We start from the raw sequence: 23,916 nt of genomic DNA, 5'->3' as shown, positions 1-23,916 counted from the left end.
ATACAAAACACTGCACAAGCATTACAGAAAACAAGCCCCACCTTCCTGAGAGGGAGGACCAATGCAGTTTCTCAAGTTGACAGAAGGTGAGAAACTGAGAATTCCTGAGAAATTTGTGCCCAGTCCCGCCCAAGTTACTAGGCATTGCTCTTCAGCTTAAGGAGGTTTCCTGGCTCTGTGTCCATCAGTTCAAGTGAATATCCCCAAACAGAACTATTTGCCTTTGACCAGTATCTCCCTGCTACTGATGCTGCGGAACTGTAAGCAAGGCCAGATTCCATTTTTGTAACAGACTATTCGAGCACAGTTTTAATTTGATACTCTTTATTATGATATCCAGGAAAACAATAACAAGGTGATTGTTTATTACAGCTTCCACAGACTGGAGCTCCAGGCCTAATTGTCCTGGGTACACACACACTCGCGCACACACACACGCACAAAAGACAACCCTTGCCACAAAGAACTTACTTACAATCTAAATAAACAAAACAAAGATAATGATTAATCAAGAAACAAAGAGGAGGAATCACCTGCGTGAGAACACAGGACAGTCTTGCCTTGGCTTCTAGTCTGGAGTTCAAGAGTTGAAATTCCTACCCCGTTACAGTTTTCTTATCACCATGGGCTGAATTTTTATCTGTTAATTACAATGCAAGATACATTGTTCAACATTTATAACCAACATAAGGAGACACAAAGCTTAAGTTCTAGACCATAATTTGTCAAGCTGTATACAGCAAAGCTACAGTCTAGAGATTCAGAGATCTTAAGTGCCCAGTTTCCTAAATGAGAAAGGCAGTACCAGTGAACTGCAATATGGGAAACAAAACCATCCAGGAATATCAATTTCTGCTAAACCAGTCAAGACTTACCAATATATTTTTTCACTTCAGTATATCAAATAGCCTAATACTCTCGCGTTTGGAATGAAGAAGTGACAACGCTGTTATGCTGCATGACAATGCCTGACCTTTAAATGTTAACCGCAATAAATAAGGAGAAAGAATGAATACTGAAAAGCTATCAAATTATAAAGCTACACTTTAGCTGCTCTGATTCTGCAAAAAGTTTCAGATACATAAAGCAGAAAAAGGAGTTGTCATTTCTGGCACTCACATCACAGATTTGCCATCCTTGAGGTGGATAAAAGTATTTGTGGAAATCTAAAATAGAAGTGACAGGACACATAGAAACAGATCAAGTGTACTGGATTCAAAACTAGGTAGCATGTTTTATTTTTTTTGAAACCTGAAATAAGAGTTGTTGCCTTTTGTCTTGTCAACATCAAAAGAACTTCTCTGAAAGGCAGAAAGAAGCCTACTGCAGCTGCAGCCCAGCACTCCTCACCCATTGTGAGCCCAAGTGGAACCGAGGGCTGTAGATGCTAACAGCAGTTCCATTTCACCAACACAAAGGCACTTGCTATCTGGACGTGAGCTATATCCAAACACTACATTGCAATCCAAGATGTATTGTAACATATTCATCCTAAAGAGTTTCAGTTCCCATTAAGTGGGTTCTGATGATATCTGGCATATTGACGCACTTATTTCTTGCATGTCTGATCCAGAAACACTCCGGCACTGTTTCTGTTTTAGTTCTGAAGAGCATAGAATCATAGAATGGTTTGGGTTGGAAGGGACCTTAAAGATCATCTAGTTCCAACCCCCCTGCTGCGGGCAGGGACACCCTCCACTAGACCACATTGCCCAAAGCCCCATCCAACCTGGTCTTAAACACTTCCAGGGAGGGGGCATCCACAACCTCTCTGGGCAACCTGTTCCAGTACCTCACCACTGTAACAGTGAAGAATTTCTTTCTAACATCTAATCTAAATCGACCAAAGCATACAAAGTTCCTTAATGCATACAGAACAAGGCTTATCGGATCCTAATTGGAGTAGTTCAGGGAGCAATGAGAAGAGGGGATATCCACCAGGCATCCACCACAACAACCTAGAGTATAGAAAAACCCAACCATAGGCTAATCCACTGCTCTAAAGATAATCCACAACTAACAACGTGCGAAATTCAAATACGATGAACAGATAATAACTGACATCGGTCCTTTGCAGAGTCTTATTCTTTTTAAAGAATGTCCTCTAAATTTTCACCAAGCCTTAATTTTGTAAGACATTCTTAGACCCTGCTCAAGAAGTAACCCAAGTGTTTGCATACCAAGATGACTGTTACTACAGCCTCCAGGCATTAAACCACAGCCCCCTGGAATGCAGTATCTCTGTCTGCGGGCTCTCATCAGCCTGTAAATGTTGCAAATATCACGACTGTGTCTACTTTGTGTTCAAGTCCCTTCAATACTGACATTTTCTGCAGAGAACAATTAGGACAGCAATGACCAACACTGCATAGGGAGCCTATTGAAGCTGCCAGTCTCCATCTTCCACAACATAGGCCCAAAGGGCTGACTCATAGATGGAACCAAACCCAAGTATGATCTAGGAATCAGCTGGCGAACTTCTTGAAAACAGGAAAACAAAGTGAGAGAAACCGAACAACCTTCCCCTCTGCACCCACACCTGGACACGCATACAGTGCAATTCTTGCAAAAATCTCAGGAAGGCCTACTTGGATACGTAAATGGTTCACATGGAGAAAAAAAAAGATTCCCACACCAAAAAAAGCAAAGAAGCTGTAGCTTCCTGGCTGTTACGAAAAGTAACCTTGGTTTTTTGATCCAAGAGAAGCTACATTTTCAGAATTCCTATTTCTACACTGCCAGGATCACCTTGCACTGCTTGGAAACCCCAAAAACTGTCAGACAAAATGTATCTCAGTACACTACAGCTTACTGAGTATTTCCCCTTCCCCCACAATATCTGACAAAATTCCATTAACACATAAACAGCTTGGCATGTAGGAGCTACCAGACAGACCAGCTCCCTTCTGGTATTGATGACTGGAAGCCCTTCAATGAGATCTCCCAACTCATACTGTGATCTAGTGTAATTTTCAACCAAAGGCACAGTTGAAAGGGGTAGCTGCCTTAGAGCTCAATTCACCTTTTCCCTTTTCTTCTTGCTTATATATAAATACTTGAGTACCTCCAGGATTACTATCAGTCAACTAACCCAGCGGAAATGCAACTAAGCAAACAAGACAGTTTTCAGCCACACCAGCTCCCTCATTTAGCTCACTGTGTAACCAGAAAGGCTTGTGCTAGACAAGGCAAGGGACAGAACCCCAATTTTGGCAGCAACCTACATTACTTTCAGCTTAGCGTGACCAGGAAAATGCTCCCTTTTCCTTAATACCACGTTTTGCCTCCCAAAAAAAACACCTTGGGTGCAGTTAGTCAGAAATCTGCAAAGAGCAAAAGGTCTGCAGATGTGCATTAACCCTTTTTACAGAAGTCCGATTCCTTGTACCAAAGTACCACACAGCTTATTACAATTCTAGGTAATATAACTCCATAAACACAACTAACATTTTCAAATAAAGAAGTATTTAGGAAAATTATCAAATGCTTACCAATAACTACTGATTTTCCAAATGCATTATCTCAATATACTTAATTTACTTTCAGCATATTCTAACATCAGCAGAAATAGCCTATGCATTTTACCTGCAAAGCAAATCCCTTAATCATTCCTAAGTTTGGGCATGGGATCACCCAAAAAGCAGTATTTCCAAAGAGCCATGTTCATAATTCACACAGGAGAAATCAATCTTTGCAAGTAGTCAAGAGGAGAAAGTGTCCAGATTAAAAGCAAAAACTCTGAAAATTAATTTCAGCTGCTCTGCATTCCTTGTTCATACTTTGAAGTTACAGATAATTACTTAATAAAAGTAAAATACTGCTTTTGATAGTAGATTCTGGCACATAAACCAAACATACACTGGGGGGGAAGGCTTGAAATCATCTGTTGTAAGTCTTGAAAAGTTCTGACAAGACGGGGTAGGGAGAAGAGGGGTGAAGAAAAAAGCCAAACCCAAACAACCCTATCCACAGTCTCTATGAATTACTCAATTCAAATCCATCTACACGGACAAAGACTTCTCTTTGTGGGACCTGGTAATTGAGCAGGATAAATTACTACAGCCTAAGCAAAAGTTATTTTATTAGGCACAGGAATATAATCATGAGTTCTTCAGTCATTTCCATTTATAATTTTCCTGATTCCATAATTAAGAAAACATGATTAGACAACTAATCTTCCAGCTTACTGAATCTCAGATTACAAACGAAGAGCCAAAAATGCAGTAACATTTGAAAATCAGGTTTAAGCAATTCAAGAGAGGTTATCCAGGCAAACAATAACCTTATGCCAGAACAAGTAACATCAAACTGGAAATAGAAGTCTCAAAATCTTCTAAATTCATGGGGCTTTCCACTCCAAGGTAGAAAATTAAAAATTATTGCTTTTGCCTCATCCAAAATGATAAATATGTATTTTTAGTTATGACAAGAGACAAAAGAAACTGGCTTTCAATATTCTATCCAAATTCTAGAACAACTGAAATTATTTTCTATTACTTGGCAGAAAGCAACAACTCCTATAAGGCAAGGAAGAAGATTAAGACATTGTGGAAACAAAAGTGCTTTTTTTAAAAAGTCCAAAGACCAAGAATGTCCATAAGGCCAAAAGGAGACAAAAAGTAATGTCAGAATTAACAGGCAAGAATATACTCTTTTGAAGTTTTTGGAAGTGAACCTGAAACTTACATTTCAAGACTACCATGCCAAAGAATGAGGTTTACAAGAAACAATTTGCCTTAGGGAAACAACTATTACAAGCCTCAGACTCCAGTAAGTTTTAAAGATCTCAAGAAGTACCTTAAACGCTCCTTTCCTAATTTGTTCCTCCACCCTTTGTGTTTTTGACAGCCCCAGGACAGATATCACAGCAAACTGCTTTAGAATCAAAAGTACTAGACTAGAAAACTTTAAAAATTTGCCCCTTTTGGTTTAAGGTACAACCTGAGAGCAAGGCACACAGAATCTATGACGGTCTCTTTAGAAACAACAGACATGAAACATGATTTTGTGCAGCTAGTATTTAATGTATGCAACTCCCTCAAAATTTCTGAGTTCAAATTTTCCAGTTTCATGGTCAGATCAGATAGATTCACAGTTTCACCACTTGAGTTTTACTTCTTCAAATCAAGATATGGTATAGCTACTTCCACTGAAGCAGACTGGGCATATTCCAGGGCACGCTGCCCCAGAGTAGTCAAGTTAAGCAAGTCCAAGTCTGTCAAGTCCACTTCAGGAGCTGTGAAGCAAGTACTTGGGAACTGTGACTGAAATTAGCTGAAACACATAATAAATTATACTACAATAACTCTAAATAGCACTAAATGATTGAAGAATGGATAGTTACTTGCAGTCAAGCTTTTGTACTAGAAACATTTATTGTGTAGTAAGCAACCAAACTTTAGAAGATACAGAATGCAGATTTATTATTTTGTTGTGTATAAACTCAACTATAGTAACAGTTTTCAATTAAAACTATTTTATTTATCAGCTTGATTGCTCATAATTACTCCTCTCAGTCAATAAGCTATCCAATACTTGGGTTAACTTGAAAGACTAATTTAGCAACTTCTTCTTAAGACTCAATTAAATCTCTAACTCATTCTCTCAGTTGAAATGGGCTGAATTACACCCATTACAAAAGGGTACAGAGGAAACATTAACTGCATATTAAACTGGAAAATTAACTGGACAAAGCTTCACATTTAATACAATTATGAAAGACAGTTGTAGCAAAGGGCACAATAAATCAATTTTAAGAAGTTGTAGCTTTTAAATATTTTTTCATAAAAATATATATAGGAGAAATCAACCTACTTCCTAACAGAGGAGAAACAAAGCAAAGCAGTCAGAATAAAGGAATGTTTCTCATAACTTGATCCATTTATCTAACAAATTCCCTCTTCATGGAGCATTAAATGTCTCCTAAAACAATCACAACAACACATTGTAAGAACCTCCACCCTCTAAAATCAGACAGACAAGTTTTCAAAGAAGGTCCAACACACACTAATTCTCCAAGACACATACACTTTAAAAGCACAGACGGGAGTTAACAGTGCTACTCAAAATCAACTCTTTCTATGACCATACACGCTCCCTTCTAATTTTCAAGTGCTAAAACTATATCTCAAAAAGGTTTTTTGTTCCTTGTAAGAGATTTCTAACCAACAAACAATAAGACTCTGCAACATCTCCAATTAGTTCAGTTTTGTTTTAATGATATGGGGCAATTCTTAGAGCAGACATCATGTAGCTAGTAACTACAAAATAAAGAGGTTTACTGGTGTGGTCTTGAAATCCCAATTTGAACCGTAAATTTGAATCAACTGAAAAGCCAGAGTATCTGAAAATGCATACTAAGTTTTTACTTCAATTTTGCAATACTTCTTGAAGAACCTGGAAAAAGTGAAGTTGGTAGAATAGTATATCTCACCAAGATTACAAAAACTGGAAGGAAATAATATGTTGCAACAGTGATCCTCATTAAGTGAAGTTATTTCATCACAATAAATGTTTAAAAAAGTGTCAATGTTATTTAAAAAGTGTTGTATCCCCCCCCCAAATATCTGAAGACAGATAAACCTTTTTCCTTAGTCAAAATGGCTTTTAAAAAAAGTTTCTCAAAACAACAGCAATAATCAAAAAACATGAATTGTAATTTCTTTAATCCATAACATCTCTAGTGCTGAAGGGCCATCCATGTAAAAAGCAGATTCTTTGGGGACATTAGTCAATTAACTTAATAAAACCCAGTTTTACGAGGATTTATCCTTCCTGCTACGAGGCGAGTCTGCTCCATTTGAGGTCACTGTTCCATTTATTCCATTTTCTAGAAAAAAGAAGAAAACATTTTTCAAATACGATGAGATGCTTTGTATTTTATTACATTTTAGTAGGTCTTATACAAACAGTCTTTTAACTTCTGATGCATCTTCTTTGTTAAACCTCATCATTATCATTCATAATGTAACAGTATAATGAAGTTTTTACAAATTACAAAATTTAAAGTTTAGTATGATAAAAGTCCAGTTTCCTGACATGGCTGGACACTGAAATGTGTGTGCTACATTCATCTAGACTGATAATCAAGACCAGCTATAGTATTTCAGAAGATATTCTCTTAAAAAGTAAAATACTCAACCTGTAAGATGAGATTGTCCTGTGAAATTTTGGAGAGACACAGAGTATATACACAATTCCCTGTTAGAGGTCTTTATCCCACCTATTTCATATTTTAATTCTTGCTAAAATTACACTCCTTCACTTACCTTTACAAGCTTTTCATGTATATAGGAAATCTTTAGATACACATACAATTTTTAAGTGTATATACTTTAACATATAGAAATCATTTATGTATTGATGAAGGTATTTACATAGATAAGATGGACAGAAGTAAAACACTAGTTAGATCCGAGATGAGTACATGTACATGGAAAGAGTTCAAGCACAAGACCAGGCACCTATCTAAGAATGTAAAGCAAGAACATGTTACCAGCTGCAACTCTTTACTTCTGTCCCACTTCTGAGCCAACTTAAAGGTCTCGAGTTTTAATCTGCATAGGTGCCACGGTCACTATTTGATTGTGAAGGTTTGCCCTAGAACAATGACCCACAGTCTATGGATTTATAATGCACACAACTTCTAGTAAAATGGAGCAACATGATACCACCGTGAATTAAAAGTATCCCCTTTATTCAGTGTCACCACAACCCAAGGAAGCAGAGATGCTGCCTGACAGTAACCATATTTATAAAACAGACTGAAGAGCAGAGTGCATAGCCAGCTATAATGCTTGCTGCCCAACATCTCTTCTCTGGTATCATTCTGGCTTCAAGCAACCATTGTGGGTTTTTTGTATGAATGACTTGTTAAATTAATGTTTTCCATCTTCAGATGGGCTGCAGATAACCAGAGTGTGGCCAGTCCACAAAAACAACTGTTGATCTCCCTCTCTCCCCCATTACACCCAAATGCTCCCATTTATGCAAACAAGCAACTAAAAGAAAATAATAAAATCAGAAACATACATGAGAATGAGACCAGACACAGGCCCCATTAGTTACATAGGAACAGACAAAGTCTATCCAACATATTTGGTTGTAAACACCAACACCATTTTAAGCCTACATGAGATGGTCTTTGGATACTTTTCAAAAAGTTTGTGTTATTCTTAAATCAAGAAGCTTACAAACAATAGGCTAGATTCAAGCCAGCTAACTGAAATCATATTTTGTTAAACAGTTAAGTCAAAGCAAGTGTAAGTAAAACAAGTAACAGGAATCAGCATGTGCCTGGGTACCCCACCTACCATCACCAGCAGGATTTTTCTACTGTCATTTCTTGCTTTTGATATAGTCTAAAAGTAACACATTTCATTGTACCCTGGCTCCCAAAAAGCCATCCAACCACAAAAAAAGGGGAAAAAAAGAAACTGTTTTAAACAATTTAATTGCATATATTACTTTTTCAAAAACACTGCCTTGCTGCATCCTGTGCAAGTGTTCTGAACAGATAACATTACAGGACTCTTCAAAACAGAAGAATCTGAAACAATACTAACCTTATAGATTTCAATGCTCTTTTCTTTCCCTTTAAAATAAACTGTAGAATTCCTCAGTCTTTAAGACAGGCATAGCTCAATTATTTTGTGAATATAACCACAATTCCAATTAAAGGCCTTTTTCACTATTTGTTTACCACTTGCAAGTCTCCACTGAAGCTGGGTGAAAACCAGCAAATTCACAAAGTTACATGAATTAAATAATTTAAGGTATTTTTAAAAGTTGCTACATTTTTGACTCACTGATTAAAATGCCATTTAAGTTTATGATTTAAAAGTATTTGTCATTAATTACAAGGGCATGTAGCAATCGGACAAGGGGTCATGGACTTAAGCTGAAGGAGGATAAATTTAGATTAGATGTTAGGAAGAAATTCTTTACTGTGAGGGTGGTGAGACACTGAAACAGGTTGCCCAGAGACACTGTGGATGCCCCATTCCTGGAAGTGTTCAAGACCAGGTTGGATGAGGCTTTGGGCAATGTGGTCTAGCAGAGCGTGTTGTCCCTGCCCACGGCAGGGGAGCTGGAACTAGATGATCTTTGAGGTCCCTTCCAACCCAAACCATTCTAAGGTTCTGTACTTCCACAAAAACCATAGTAAGACACAATGAACACGAAGTTCTGATTTAGAAGGACACCTACATAGGAAACTACCTTCACTCAATTAAAAAAAAAAAAATCCAACTGGATTATCTGATGAAAACAAAAAAACCTCAACAACACACAAAAGCCAAGTTGTGATAATTACAACTCATCACAAGGGAGTACAGAAATACTCTAAAGCACATTGTTTTAGTAGAAAAGAATCTTGGGGGGTGGGGAAAAAAGCTCTGAATTGATCTCTGACCACAAATCTCAGTTCTCAGTGCAAATGGTCTTCACATAAATTATGTTCATTGCATCACAAAGTGGAACAGGTTGGCAATACACAATTGGTAGTAAAGGATCATGCTGAAATTAGCTTTTGAAATTACTTGAGCAGTTTCAATAGAGTGCAGAAGTTATTCAAGCTAGCAATTAAATACACAGAAGTTTAACTGTTGGTACAACGGAAATACTGAGGTGTGGGGATTACTTTTTATTTTTAAATGGAGCACATAATTTTCCTTGGAGGAAGAAAGCATTCAGTTCATCTTTCATGTCCTTTCCATAAAAAAGAGCGGGACATAATCAAGAAGTCAAACCTGGAGTTATTAGTTCATTTCCAAATGCTTCTACACAGGTTTAGACTAGTAAGTAGTTATCACCACCCCTTAAAAGAAGTATCAAAATTCTGTTTTTAGTAAAAACAGTTCAATATAAGCCTCTTCACTGGATTATCCAACCATCTCCTTGTCCTAAAACCACAGAGTTTAGTGGCAATGAAAAACAAGCTTGAAATTAATTGCAAGAAAAAAATTGATTCCACAACAATATTCACCAATACTGTTTCTGTAACTGAGTCATCTATCTCACTTGCAAGTGAAACATAAAATGTTTCTTTAGCAGTTATATTAACAAAAAGGTTCTCCATTACCTAAAGTTGTTTTTGAGAAGTCAAGGCAACAGGAAAACTGAAAATACAAACCTCTTTCTTTTCTGGAGGTCTTTCCTTTAGCTGTTATGAACTTCTTTTTTACTGACTGAGGCTGAGAAGAAGAATGCTCTCTCCACCTCCGAAGCTGGAAATTAATGAACTTCCACATCATAAATGCCTGAGTCATGCAGATGGAGGCCAGCACACTGATTCTAGAAACAAAACGCAGGTAAAGATTTATCAGTAAGTTTACATTGTTAATCAGAGGAAAAGTAGAACGCCACCTCAGATCATTTTTTATATGTCATAAACTGCCTTTTTACTCAGGTTCCTCAAGCACATTAGAGTGATTCCTTCTAGATAACATGAACTTGTAAAAGTTTGGAGTTTAGGTGGGGGTTTTTTTGTGACTTTCCCCCCAAGTAACATCCATCTTCTAAGCCATGCAAGACTTAGCTCGTGTAGGGCAACTGGGCTTAGCACAGATGAACAAAACTAGATACACAGTGAAGTCTTTGCTCCTCCATCAAAACTGCGAAGCACTGCATTCCTTTCCTGCTTTCTCCTTTCCTAGTATTACTCTCAAGATATGAGGTAGTAACAGCTGAAAATGGTTTAAGAGAGTCTTGTAGTTCTGCGTATCAATTCTGCAAGGTAATGCTGACCTTGTCAATGTTTTAATAACTACCTTTTCTGGATTTAATTCATAAAAAGACCAGCTGCATCACATAGCAGCAATAGCAGCCATAATAAAGGCAGAGAAAGAGGTAGGAATCCTCAACCAGGACCAAAGATGCTCTGGGCATAATGCCTTGACATCTATAGATAAATTCACTGCAATTATATCTAGAATTCAATTCACTAACTCCAAAACATTTGAAAGTAGTCTCTGTAATTGGATATTCCTTTTAATTCTGTTTCTTCTGACAAAAAAACCCCATGAGTAACCAGTTACAGATTTTTCAGCTGTAGACTGTTGATTCTTCAATTCATTTCACTCTGCCTTACAAGTTTGTTAGAGAAGCTATTCCTATTGATCCCATCAGTTGCATGAAAACACATAACCATTCAGAATTACTAGCATTAATATCATACAATTTATATTGCATATTTAACACAGGTTTACAGCTTGTGCTTAAGAACTGTTCCAAGTTTACTATACCTAACAGCCAGGATATTAAAGTTTCCAGTACTGAAATTCAGCTGCTGATCTTCTGCTCTTGCCAGTCCAAAGCCAAAAGTGAGGACCGAGAGAATCAAGGTGAGAAGCCTTCCCAAAACAAAAAGAACTGCCCACAGTGAAAATCTACAAAGAAAACCACCACAAACACTAAGTGAATTTTCCGTTCACAATACAAATACCAACAATGCAAATGTTTACTCTTTACCATGTGAATTCACTTGAAATTTAAGAACTTACCTAAATTCATTGTTTTGCACCCATCCTAAACTAGTCTTGTATTGCTAGTACTCATAGAAGACAAAAAGCAAGAAAAGCCCTGCATCGCAATCTTTTCCTTTTTTTTCCTTTTTACACAAACCAAAAGTATGTTCAGAAAACTAATTTCAACTCAATGGAAAGTGCTTTCCATTACTATTAGAACATAAGCATATTATTAGTTCCTGTAGAACTGGCTGTATTAACAACCTATGCTATTCCTTTCTCTACAAATTTTTTTTTAAAAAAAATATTAGTACATAGTATAAGATTTTATTTCATTTTATACCACTACTAACATTTACTCAAATAGGCAAATAAGGTAAAAAAATAGTTGGTTTAGAGATATAAATACTAAAACTAGTCTCCAGCACTGTGGCCTCTAAGGAAACACTGTCTGAACTTCCTTGTAATTTTGATTTCTGGTTAGTTAAATGCACAAGGCTTTGAGACAAAAATTACATGAATTTAAAAGATAAAGACTACTTACCCTTTCTGGTATCTTTCATCACTGAAGTAGAAAAGACGGGATATATGGAAAAGAAATTCAACGAAGTAATGCAATACCAGAAGAACAAGTCCAAGATGGGTCAGACTATCAAAACAAATAAAACATTCAGATATTTTTTTAGATGCTTAAGACAGAGAATGAAGCCAGTGAAAGTTTACAATTGACTTACTTCAGGAGATAAGCTCCAGCAATATGAAAGAGATAAAGGCCGATGTAGACAATCTGGCGAAAGATATCTTCCTATTAGGAAGAAAAAAGTAATGAAGTATTATACACAGTGTTATACATTACTGTACAATGCTATATATTATTACCAACTATTCCCTAGTCTTGGAAATTCTTCTTGGTTTATCAGCTACCTTAATGTGGCCTGTTCTGGCACTGAATTACTCAGCCTAGATCATCTAATTACACACACAACTCATTGCTTACTTACCAATATTCAGTATCTCAGACACATACTATTTGAGAAAACACATCAAACATCAAAAGGATGCTTTGTAAAAGGGCCCATTTTTATCTGATATGACTACTGTGAATTTGTACTAGCTATTACAATACTTATTTGGTAAGTATTACTGTATCATCAGATAACTCCCTACAGTTCCGTGTGTTTGCTGTCCAGAGTCTGTCAGATTGTTACAGAAATAAAATAACAATCTATGAACCAAAATGAAAAGGTTGACATCTATTTCAAAAATTCAAGATCATCTGAGATTCTGGCACACCATTGCTGGCAAATACAAAGAATAATGTTATTAACCAGTCATACTAAGCTACATGGTCACACTTCAAGATAGGTTTTAGCCAGCCCCATTCAATTGAACACTTCATAGAGACAAAATAATAAAGAGGAAGAGACATGAATTAAAGCATAAACGCACAGCACACAGAAAACAGAAGGTGCCGTCTGTGAACAGAAAAATCACTGAAGTATGCTAGATCACAACAAAATTCTGTCTTGAAGTGGTATGCAGAGTATATTCAGCTGTGCTTAAGAAACTCCTACTTTTTGGAAAGATTCCCGAAACTTCAAGCAAGGGGCTTCAGCTTTGTCTTGTATATACGTAATTAAAAAAACAGGCCTAAAAATTTAATCTTGTAAGATCTATGCTATGTTATGAAATACTCCGTCTCAAAGCCAACAAAAGCACAGAATCAAACACTTGTGACAAAAGGAAACCACACGCATACACAAAGCGTGAGAAAACAGATAGACAAAGACCTACTCTAAGTGATCTGAAAGAAGACAAAAAAAAAAAAAAAAAAAGAATGCCGTCAGACAAATTAAGAGAATAGTCAGTACAAATGCTCAGTTTCTCCAAGTACTACCAGGACGAGCCTTTTGCACTTTATCTCCAGAACTGATGTAACATTTAGACAACCCATATTGCCTGCTTGGACAAACTGTCAGAGACCAAACGCCTACTGGAATAATGCAGGTGGAGGTATACACTACTATACAGAAAGCTGAGTTAAGAACTTCTCTTGCCTATGTCAGCAGTACAGACAACTAGACCTGAGAGAAGGTAAGATGGCAGAGGTTAAACTGTGGTGAAGGAAATATCAACAATGAACTTGCTAAAACAAATGAACTATCACTCTTAAAACTTAATACAAAAGACAGAGGCCAAAATTCCAAGCAGTGACTCAGTAAAACACTACTAATCAATACACGGCACTTCTGACACTTGTGACAGCTTTCTTGCAGTTACATTAAAAAAACTCCACACTTGGATATGAAGTCAAATTCAAGAGATTATCACTAGCACAATATGGGAACATCAGCTGCAGTCTATCTGCAAAACATCATTGTTTATACTGCATCTGATCAACATGAAAAGAAAGCACCTCATTACAATTTTCCCAAGCTGCTCCTAGGCTCTTGAACAAAGACCTATGGTTACATAACATGCATGTTTCATTTTCTTCAATAAAGCCGAAGTCCGGCAGTAGAGACACAGTCTAGTCACAGAGCAACAACAGCATCACAGAATGGTTTGGGATGGGACGGACCTTAAAGATCACCTACTTTCAACCCCCCTGCCATAGGCAGGGACATCTTTCACTAGACCAGGTTGCCCAAAGCCCCATCCAACCTGGCCTTGAACACTTCCAGGGATGGGGCATCCACAATCTCTCTGGGCAACTTGTTCCAGTCTCTAACCACCCTCACAGTAAAGAATTTCTTCCTATCTAATCTAAATCTACCCTCTTTCAGATTAAAATCATTGTCCCTTGTCCTGTCACTACAGGCCCTGATAAAGTCTCTCTCCATCCTTCTTATAAGCTCCCTTCAAATACTGAGAGGGTACAATAAGGTCTTCCCAGAGCCTTCTCTTCTCCAGGCTGAACAACCCCAACTCTTTCAGCCTGTCCTCACAGGAGACGTGTTGCATCCCTCTAACCATTTTTGTGGCCCTCCTCTGGACCTGCTCCAACAGGTCCATGTCTTTCCTGTGCTATGGACCCCAGAGCTGGATGCAGTACTCCAGGTAGGGTCTCACGAAAGCGGAGCAGAGGGGAAGAATCACCTCCCTCAACTTACTGGCCATGCTTCTTTTTATGCGGCCCAGGATATGGTTGGCTTTCTGGGCTGCAAGTGCACATTGCTAGCTCATGTCCAATTTTTCATCCCCCCATATCCTCCAAGTCCCTTTTTGCCGGGCTGCTCTCAATCCATTCGTCCCCAGCCTGCATTGATGTTGGGGATTCCCATGACCCATGTGCAGGACCTTGCACTTGGCCTTGTTGAACTTCATGAGGTTTGCATGGGCTCACTCCTCAAGCCTGTCAAGATCCCTCTGGATGACATCCTTTCCCTCAAGCAAATCAACCACACCATTCAGCTTGGTGTCATCGGCAAACTTGCTGAGGGCGCGCTCAATCCCACTGTCTATTTCATTGATGAAGATGTTAAATAGCATTGGGTCCCACCACAAACCCTTGAAGAACACCACTCTTTACTGGTTTCCACTTGGACGTCAAGCGAGACTGTAACTCTCTGGAAGCAATCAGCCAGCCAGTTCCTTATCCATCTAACAGTTCATCCATCAAATACATCTCTCCAATTTAGAAGTAAGAATGCTGTGGGAGACCATATCAAAAGCCTTACAGAAGTTCAGGTTGATGACATCAGTAGCTCTTCCCTCATCCACAGATGCAGTCATTCCACCACAGAAGGCCCCTAATTAGTCAAGCACGATTTGCCCTGGGTGAAGCCATGCTGACAAGTTTAAAACATAAAAGTTTCAAAAGGAAACTGGATATGCAAAATGAGCCTGAGCAAAAGCATGCGAAGAGGCTACTTAAATTGGTCCAGCAAGGCAAAAAGTGTGCTACAAAAATATCTACAGTAAACTCAGTGTTTTGAGAACTCCCAACAGAGAAAACTCTTAGGGGGAAAAGGATGCTGTTAAAAAATAAGCGTTGAAAAAACTCAGTATGCAACTAACCAGAACTTCTGCTGAGGACAGTGGTATTTAGATCAAATCCCAGAGTTTAATATTCCTTGGATTTATCAAATTATTCACTGCTTATATTCTACACCTGTATCATGATTCATGAAGCAATTCTAGATTTCAATGAGACTATTCAGACTACTAATTACAAGAAAGAAAAAAAAAAAGCTGGAAAAGAAAATCTCACATTCATTTGCTCAAGGGAATATTGTTTTAGTAGATGAGAAACACTAGTAATTTTTATTTACATAACAGGTATCAAGCGATTTTACTGCTGTTAGAGATACAGGATTTAACTGAAAAGAAAAAACCTACCTTCTCACATGGACACTGGAGCACCAAAAATTCCAACAGGAAAAATGGGTAACAAATAAGAACAGGGTAAAAAATCTAGGGTAACACATTACTCTGGAATCCAAAAGAAATTAACTATTCCACTGTTCGAGTCACTTTGGAGTTCTTTCGATTTACATTTTGAACTTACTTTTTTAGTTTTCTGGAAGTATAATTCTGGAAAAGCATGAAACCAGTATGCCAACTGTAAGATGTAGAAAAACTTCATTTGAAACCTGTACAATACAGCAAAAATTGAAGAATATTACTTTTTATTAATGAACTTAAAACACTTCAGAAACTTTCTAGTGAACAAATTTAATCACTGTCTCTAAAGAAAGAAAAATACCGATCCTTCAAGCCAGCCAACTCAAAAGATTTTTTTAAAAACAGAATCATTAAGATAAATAAAGCTTGCAAAAACTTAATTCTTTAAATAATAGCCTACAGAAAGAGAACTCTGTATGCTACAAATTGACAGAGAATAAAGATCCTCCAGAAATATGAGCAAAAATACATGAGTGACTAATGTAGTTTTACAGACTACTTATTCTGCACAGATTGTATGTGACACACCCTAAGTTTAAAACACTCCCTCCTCTCCCCAACAATCCTCTAAGGAAGAGGCCTTACGGAATCAGAGTGTGCGGATAGTCCCTCCACAGAGAGGTTGGATCTGATATATAGTTCTCCTAAAAAAAACCAAAACAAACAAAAACCCCAATAAACCTTCAAATATGCTACTTCCTAGTCAGAAATAATGAATAAACATACATACACGTATGTATTTATCTATATGCACGTGCGTACACACACACACAGATCTACACACACAAGTAAAAGCTGCAGAGCAATATATTTCCCTTCACAAACAAACCAACCCTCAAAACCAAAAGACAGCTGCACTGGCTTAGAAAAATAAAAAGCAACCAAACAAACCAAGCGTTCATTCAAGATACTATCCTTACGAGATGAGATTGTTTCAGCATCACTACAGCCATAAGTCTTCCCTTGAAAATTGCTGACAAGCTTTGAGCTTAAATAAGGGAAGTGTTTTCAGGATCCATTATGTTAAGGGGAAAAAAAAAAAGCCCATACTCTTCCCCTTTTTTTAAACTGAGCTTATACACATACAGCCACTAGCAAAGAGCATGTCATCTGAAAGCACACTCACTTGAGCCTACAGCAATCTGTCCATACACCTATTCCCTAGGCTGCCAAAATGCTATGTATGACACTCTAACATTTATTTTACGCTAATAAGCCAACACAGAAAAACTACAGAGAATAAAGTACCATTATAGTTTAAAAATTTTACCTTATTCAGTTGACAGTAAATCAATTTAACTCATACTGAGGAACAGTAACACTGTTGGACCTTATACTCGGTGATGACTACAACCTACACAGAATCTCTAAAATTCTCCCCGCTTTAATATTAAAATCAGCTAAAACCAGAAAAATAAGCCAAAAATTTATTTATCATCATCATAAGTGAACTTATTGACATCTCATAATACAAACACAAGAGAAATTATACTTACAGAGACAAGAATACTTGTTCCCCAAACACAGGAGAGAAGGTAGAATGCACTAAGTTGCCCAGATTCATTGAATTTGCTATGCTTTGTTTTTGAAAAGTGCATTTTCCTGTTAATTTTCTGAAATGAAAGTCCATTGTTATTTATATGTTGTAGTACTTTACATTTACCTGTTAATTGCACTAGAACATCTAAAAGTTTCAATGTACGTTTTAACAGTTAAAAGCTTTAATGCAAAAGTTTACTTTGAAGTTAATAGTCTTACAGTCTAATTAAAACCTGAACAATTATCTTGATGAAAGGAATTAATATTTTGTACTTACATCCAGTACGTACTCCTGAATTATAGCATGTATGATTATTGCTACAAGCATGTAAAAGAAAATCGTAGCCAAGTCTTTGATGCCATAGTGATAGAGAGAGATTGTTTCTGCAGACTGTTCTTCTGAAAGACAAACAGAATTAACTGTTAAGCACCAATACAGTTTAGTGGCTAACCGGTTTGTTTCTCAAAGTGAAATCTTTCAGACAGAAGTAGTTTGTAGTCAGCTGAACAAATATAAGTCAAATTAAACTGCCATCATGAGCTAGGTCACTAGATTGTTTACAGTCATCTTCCCCATCAAATCACAAACTAAATTTGATTCTGGAAAGATGTACTATAAAACCAAAAACTTAAGTGCACTTAGGAAGTTTACCCAAATGCATTGAAAGGGGACTATAAAAGTATGTTGAACTATCACCCCACTTTGACTAGTAAAGATTGTTGCTTGCAAAACCAGCGTAAGTATTAATGTGAACTTATCTGCCAGTCAGATGGTGTTTTAGAGCTAATGATGAATCCAGCAGAACAGAAACACTATCCCTATTTTAATTCATTAAAATTGAGTTTTACTAAAAACAAAGTGAAGTCCTTGAAAACTGCTTATTATCTATTCAAATTGACAAATTCACTTACCCTCAGTCTAGAAAGTATGGCATACTAATAACATCCAAATACACTGTCTCATAGCTAACCTTCTGCAAGATACCTACCTGTGGCAGGAATGGTAACATTATACTGAAGTGTAACAAAAATGACAGCTGCTTTTGCTGTAATCTGAAAGAGAAAAAACAAAAGTGCTGTAAATTCTCACTGAAATTAACTGAAAACATACGCCCATAGTTTTAGCACCCTTCACCAGCACGTTTATCTCCTCCCATAAAACTGATCAACTCACATTACCATACCACTTCACCTGACTTTCCAAAGGCAGAACACATGGCGTGATCTCTATAGGTTTGTTTACAGAATACCCAATCTCCTGAATGAAATATCCTCAGAAATGCTACTTACAAATAGTCTTTTCTACAACATTAAAATGAAAACACATGCTGCAATTCTTTCTCCAGTCCATACTGTACTATTACATTATCAGAATGTACAATATCATGTAAACCCTAGACCACGATGAATGCAGCAACGGCTGAGAATAAACTTCATTTAAAACTACTTTTTAATTTGACAGCATTTGAAGGCCGATATCATATTCATAAATCTGTGGTTGATCTGGAAAATGTGGACAGAAAAGGAGAAAAGGCATAAAGAAGCAGAACCATTGCAGGCCAGGTGCATGCCAACTCAATACAATTAGCATTCTTTTGACTCCGGGGATCCTTTGGCAAGAAGCGTAAAACAAAAGAAATTAAATTTAGCAGTAGTGATACTACCCCTTTATGACTGACGGTAAGAAAAAGCAGCATGAATGAAAGAGAGGAGGGGAAAAAAAAGTTTCTTGTAAAGGCTTGTTTTTGGGGGGGGTGGGATAGTGGTGGGGGTACTATAAAAACCCCAGTAAATAAGTAGGAGCACAAGTTCTTATCTGTCAATAAGCATAAATTATTTTCAACTTTAACACGTCTTTGTTGAATCCAACATAAATCAACATGTCTTAACAGAGAGGGAAAAATAACCACGCTTTACAATATTTATGATCTGATCGTTTCTCATTGCTGTGAAAACCTAGCATCCTTGTTGCATTTATAGGACCAACAAAACCAAAACAAACCAACCCAAAACGCAAACTCCTTTATGAATCTTGGAAGGATACTTTGAGTATCCAAAGATAATGATTAGGTTACTACCAGCATTTATCATCATTCATAAGAAATAAGACTTATTTTTAAAACTAGCGCTTTGTAAACAAGCCCTAGATTTTCTAGGAATCACTGAATATACAGTGGACTGTTCACTCCATGTAACTTCAGGGAATTCAACTAGTTTGCCTGAATTAGTGAAGCTGCCTAGGGCTCCCTATTCATCAATGGAGACTTCAGAGGACAATTAAAAACGTTAGTCAATTTTGAACTGCCCTTTGAAGGCTCTGTCAGCTACTCACAAAGTCCTAGTTCAGTTGTACAAGTAAGGCAGTACAAACACCTTACCATACTAATATTAACCACAGCAAGTGATTTCCAAGACCTATATCAAAGCATTTAAAAATTGCAACAATCTTCTCAGCCATACCACATCTGTGCCAATAAAGGCATCTGGCCCTTCTACGCTGGGGCAGACAACACCCTGGATTAAAAAAAACTGGAAACAAAAGACTTCAGCACATCCAGTCCCCCCAAAACCTGGAAATGCCCCATACCTGGAAGTGTTCAAGGCCAGGTTGGATGAGGCTTTGAGCAACCTGCCCTGGTGGAGGGTGTCCCTGCCCATGGCAGGGGGGTTGAAACTAGATGCTCTTTGAGGTCCCTTCCAACCGAAACCATTCTGATTCTAGAATTTCCAACCCTACCAGCAATGCTGTAAATACAGTAAGCCAGTAGTAGACATAAAAGGTAATGTTTTAAGTCCATCTCTTTAACCTCAATCCCCAGAAAACTACCATATAAGGACTGTGTTGGTGATTTTTGATAGTACACCCAAACGTAACAGCTCTTCTTGGTCTGCCCTGTTTTGTCTTTCCATATATTTATTTTTTCCTAACCCCACTGACCTTCAATGCTGAGCAGTAATAACAGCTGGACAAAATTATTCTGAAAAACATCCATATAATAAAAAGGCCCACAACTCTAAACAAACGCCTAAAATACTGAAAAGCTAGAAACATTTAGCCAACAAAAATTGAAGTGTCTAACTTTGATGGGACAGAACTGGGAACATTTTGGAAGTCAGACAGGTAAACTACCTTCTCAGTTCTCTCAGAAGGTGACCGAGAACAGCCAGAAAGGCACACTTTAGATCAGCAGCCAAGCTCAAGGTTTCGTTGTCCCCACGCACCCCTGCACCGGAGTTCACTAACTTTTCATGTCATTTAAGAAGAGCGTCAATTAATCCATCCGCCACGGGGGCCCAACCACATCGCTTGGCCTGCAAACGCGCCCGAGCAGCGGGGCTGGCCCTCAGTCAGTCCCGAGGCCGAGCTCCCCTCGACCGCCGTCACACCCGGCCGCAGCCGGCTCCATCTCCGACGAGGGATAACTTCAGTACCAGCCGAGACAGCCAAATCGACCCCCCCGGGCTGACGGTTCCTCCATCCGCTTTCATTCCCGTGAGGGGCTCCGCGGGGTGCTGAAGGGAACCCGCTTCGCGCCAAGGGGGGGCCGCGCGCACGAGCGGTGGCTGTACGTACACGTCACCGTTTGTTTCCCTACCCCGCCGCGCGGCCTGACGGGAGCCGTAGTGCCGGCGGGGCCGCGCACACAAAGAGCGGGGGATCGCCTGTCGCGGCCGGGCCGCACACTCCTCCCCCGGCCGCCGCGCTCTGACTGCCACGTAACCCCGCCGCCCGCAGGAACTCCCCGCCGCCGTGGGAGGAAGCGCGCCTCCCCTCTCCCCGTCCCCTCACGGCGGCGCCGTGCTGCGGGGGGGGCACGGTCTCCCCTCGCAGACGGCGAGTGGAGACGGGAGCTGGGTCCCGGTAGCAGCCGCGGGCTGCACCTCTCCGTGCCGAGACAGGGAAGAGGGCGTTCCCGGAGGGGCCGGGCCCGGGGAAGCGAGGATGAGGCACGGGGAGGACGCCCGCGTTGGCTCCTACGGCCGTGCGGCGGGGCGGGGATCGGCCCCTCTTCCCCGCGCAGAGCGGGGGCGGGAGGGCCGGGGGCCGCTCGGCCCGGGGAGGGCGTGGGCTGGTGGGCAGGTGCGCCGGGAGGTGCCCGCGCTGGCTGAGGGGCAGCCGCAGCGACCCGCCGCCCACCCGCCCAGCCTCCCCCGGCGCATCGGGACCGCCGCGCCCTCCCCGCCCAGCGCCGAGAGCCCCCCCGGGCGAAGAGGGAGAAGCGGGACGAAGCCCCCGGGGCGAGGGCGCCAGTGCCGCCTCACCTCGAACATGAGCCCCAGGAGGAAGACCATGGCCATGCAGGACACGATGTCCGCATGGTTCTGCACGATGAACTCGTGGCTCAGCACCGGCGGGTTCTTGTTGCTCTTCTTGCGGATCGCCATGGCGGGCAGGGAGCTGGGCGCCGCCGCCGCCTCCCCGCTGCCAGCACAGCTCCTCTCGCCGCGGCCAGGAAGAGGCGGAGGGGGAGGAGGCGGCCGCGCAGCCGAGGAATGGCAGCCGCCGCTTCGCTTCACCCCGCCCCGGCCGCAGGGAGCAGCCCCGGCCGCCGCCAGCAGCGCCCCTGCCGGCTGGCGGGGCACCTCCCGCCCGGCCGCCCGCCCCCGGGGGCGGTGAGGGGCAGCGCCCGGCAGTTCAAACCGACCAACGGCGGCGCGCCCGATGCCCCCCGCCCGCGGGAGGCCGCCCAGGGTGGCGCCGCGGCGAGGCGTGTTAGCGGAGCGGAGCTGAGCTGTGCTGTGCTGTGCCGTGCCGCCTCGGGCAGCGGTGCTGCGTGCCCGGCAGCGTCGGCCAGCTACTCGCTGGCGGTAGCCCGCAGCCCGCGTTGGGCACGGGCTCAACTCCCCTCTTCCACCGAGGCAGCGGCGTGGGTCCTGCCGGGGGCGTGGAAGAAGCGGACGCGCTCCGGGCCAAGTGGGGCCCGCGCCCTCCCGGGCAGCGGCCGGTCAGAGCAGGCTGCCCCCGCCGCGGTGTGTGCCCGCAGAGCCGGGCCAAACTCCCAGCTCCCCCCCTCCGCCGCCATCCAAGTTCACCTTTGATTTCTTTCTCCTCCCCCTGGCTGAGTCTTATCACCAGACCTTTGCCAGCTGGAAGTTGGGCATCCGAAGGATGCAATTAGGCAGCCGCGCTCACTGGGTTCGTTATGGTTACTACGGCTGAGGCGCAGCCGCAAGGTACGGCTTTCACTGTGCTGGCAGCAGGCTCCTACCATCCATCCCGTCTGCCTACATTATACTGTATCGCCAGAAATAACACACTTTATCCAAGTAACAGTTACAAGAAATCCAGTGACAAGAAAGCAGAAGGGAAGAAAAGCTAACCAGGAAGTATGGAAGGAAGAGACATTAAAAGGGAGGCTAGATGTGGATTAAAAACCCAACCCAGTCATAGAAAGCCATTAGCAGGTTAAAATGGATGAACGAAGTCTGAGAAATCAACACTGATGCAGAAAACATCCAGGCTGAATTGAGCTGTCCTTCAGCCCCCGAAATTCATACTATTATTTATCAAAGCTTCTGGCTGACAAATACTCCCAATGGATATAGAGAGAGAAGAAAGATCAAGAAAAGGAGTAATTTATGGCTGAAGTTTAGCATTGTCAGAATGGCTTTTGCTGCCAGCAGCTACCGAACACAGGGTAAGAGGTTAAGATGCAGCCATTTGGTGCAGCTTTGCCTTCCCAGAACGGAGAGTGTGCACCAAATACATGGTATGAACGGGTTTTAATAGGTTGGTGTCTTCCTACTGCATGGAGCAGCCAGTGACTCATGGAGCAGACTGATTAGTGTATGACCAGTTTTTTCAACTGTGAAATGCCTTCATCAGCTGTGAAGAGGTTTTGTATGAATTTATTAAATCAGGAGACAGGGATACTTGGTATCTTACCTTGGTGTTTAAAAATAAAGGCTACAGAAATTTTTCCTTTGACAGTTGGAGATTTTTCTTTAAAATACAAAAGAAAAGTTTAAACACAAGAAACATTCATATTTCAGTCCCAAGATGGTTTATGTCTTAGAAATCTCTTCATCCCCTGGCCGCACTAGTGTTTTGTAACTAAGATAATTTCAACAATAACAATGCGAAAGTATATCCCCAATTGCATACCATGTGGTCATGGATGTAACATACTGCACCCGTGAAGTACATTGGGTCAGGATAAAAATTAGAATCCTTTTTGCAATGTAGTGTTGCATCTATTTCCCACCACAGCCCGAAAAGAAATCAGGTCAGCTCATCTCCACACAACATAGCAAAGAGGACTTAACTGGGACAAGACATCCTTTCCTCAAGCTGAGATCAGCGAGTGCCTCGGGTGCCTGGCTGCAAGTCCTTTCATACAGGCACAGAGAGCTCCTTGGTTTCAGCTTGGTTTTCTGTTTGTCCTGAGGCTACAGGGTAAGCTGCTACACTGAAACGGAAAACAAGGCAGCCTGTTGCCTCATCTGAACAGTTTCCACACCTTCCTTTTATTGGAGTTCCCTCCACATGATGTTTCTTATGGCT

The 23,916-nt window shown here is 40.6% G+C and overlaps 1 protein-coding gene across 1 annotated transcript; it reads right to left on the bottom strand.

Annotated features, from left to right (window-relative positions):
• Nucleotides 1–307: 307 nt before the first annotated feature.
• TRAM1 (translocation associated membrane protein 1) lies at nt 308–21,973 on the bottom strand. The gene is made up of 11 exons (XM_054814926.1): nt 21,675–21,973; nt 18,401–18,464; nt 17,689–17,810; nt 17,369–17,485; nt 16,458–16,516; nt 15,976–16,060; nt 12,200–12,270; nt 12,010–12,114; nt 11,244–11,387; nt 10,133–10,293; nt 308–6,829 (listed from the first exon to the last, which is right to left on the bottom strand). The coding sequence occupies exons 1-11, from the start codon at nt 21,795–21,797 to the stop codon at nt 6,756–6,758; spliced, it is 1,125 nt and encodes a 374-aa protein (XP_054670901.1). The 5' UTR covers nt 21,798–21,973; the 3' UTR covers nt 308–6,755.
• Nucleotides 21,974–23,916: the final 1,943 nt, after the last annotated feature.

The sequence above is a fragment of the Grus americana genome, chromosome 2 (genome assembly GCF_028858705.1).
Source record: "Grus americana isolate bGruAme1 chromosome 2, bGruAme1.mat, whole genome shotgun sequence".
Taxonomy (NCBI): domain Eukaryota; kingdom Metazoa; phylum Chordata; class Aves; order Gruiformes; family Gruidae; genus Grus; species Grus americana.
The sequence above is the reverse complement of the archived record's forward strand: the minus strand, read 5'-3'. Positions and strand labels throughout refer to the sequence as shown.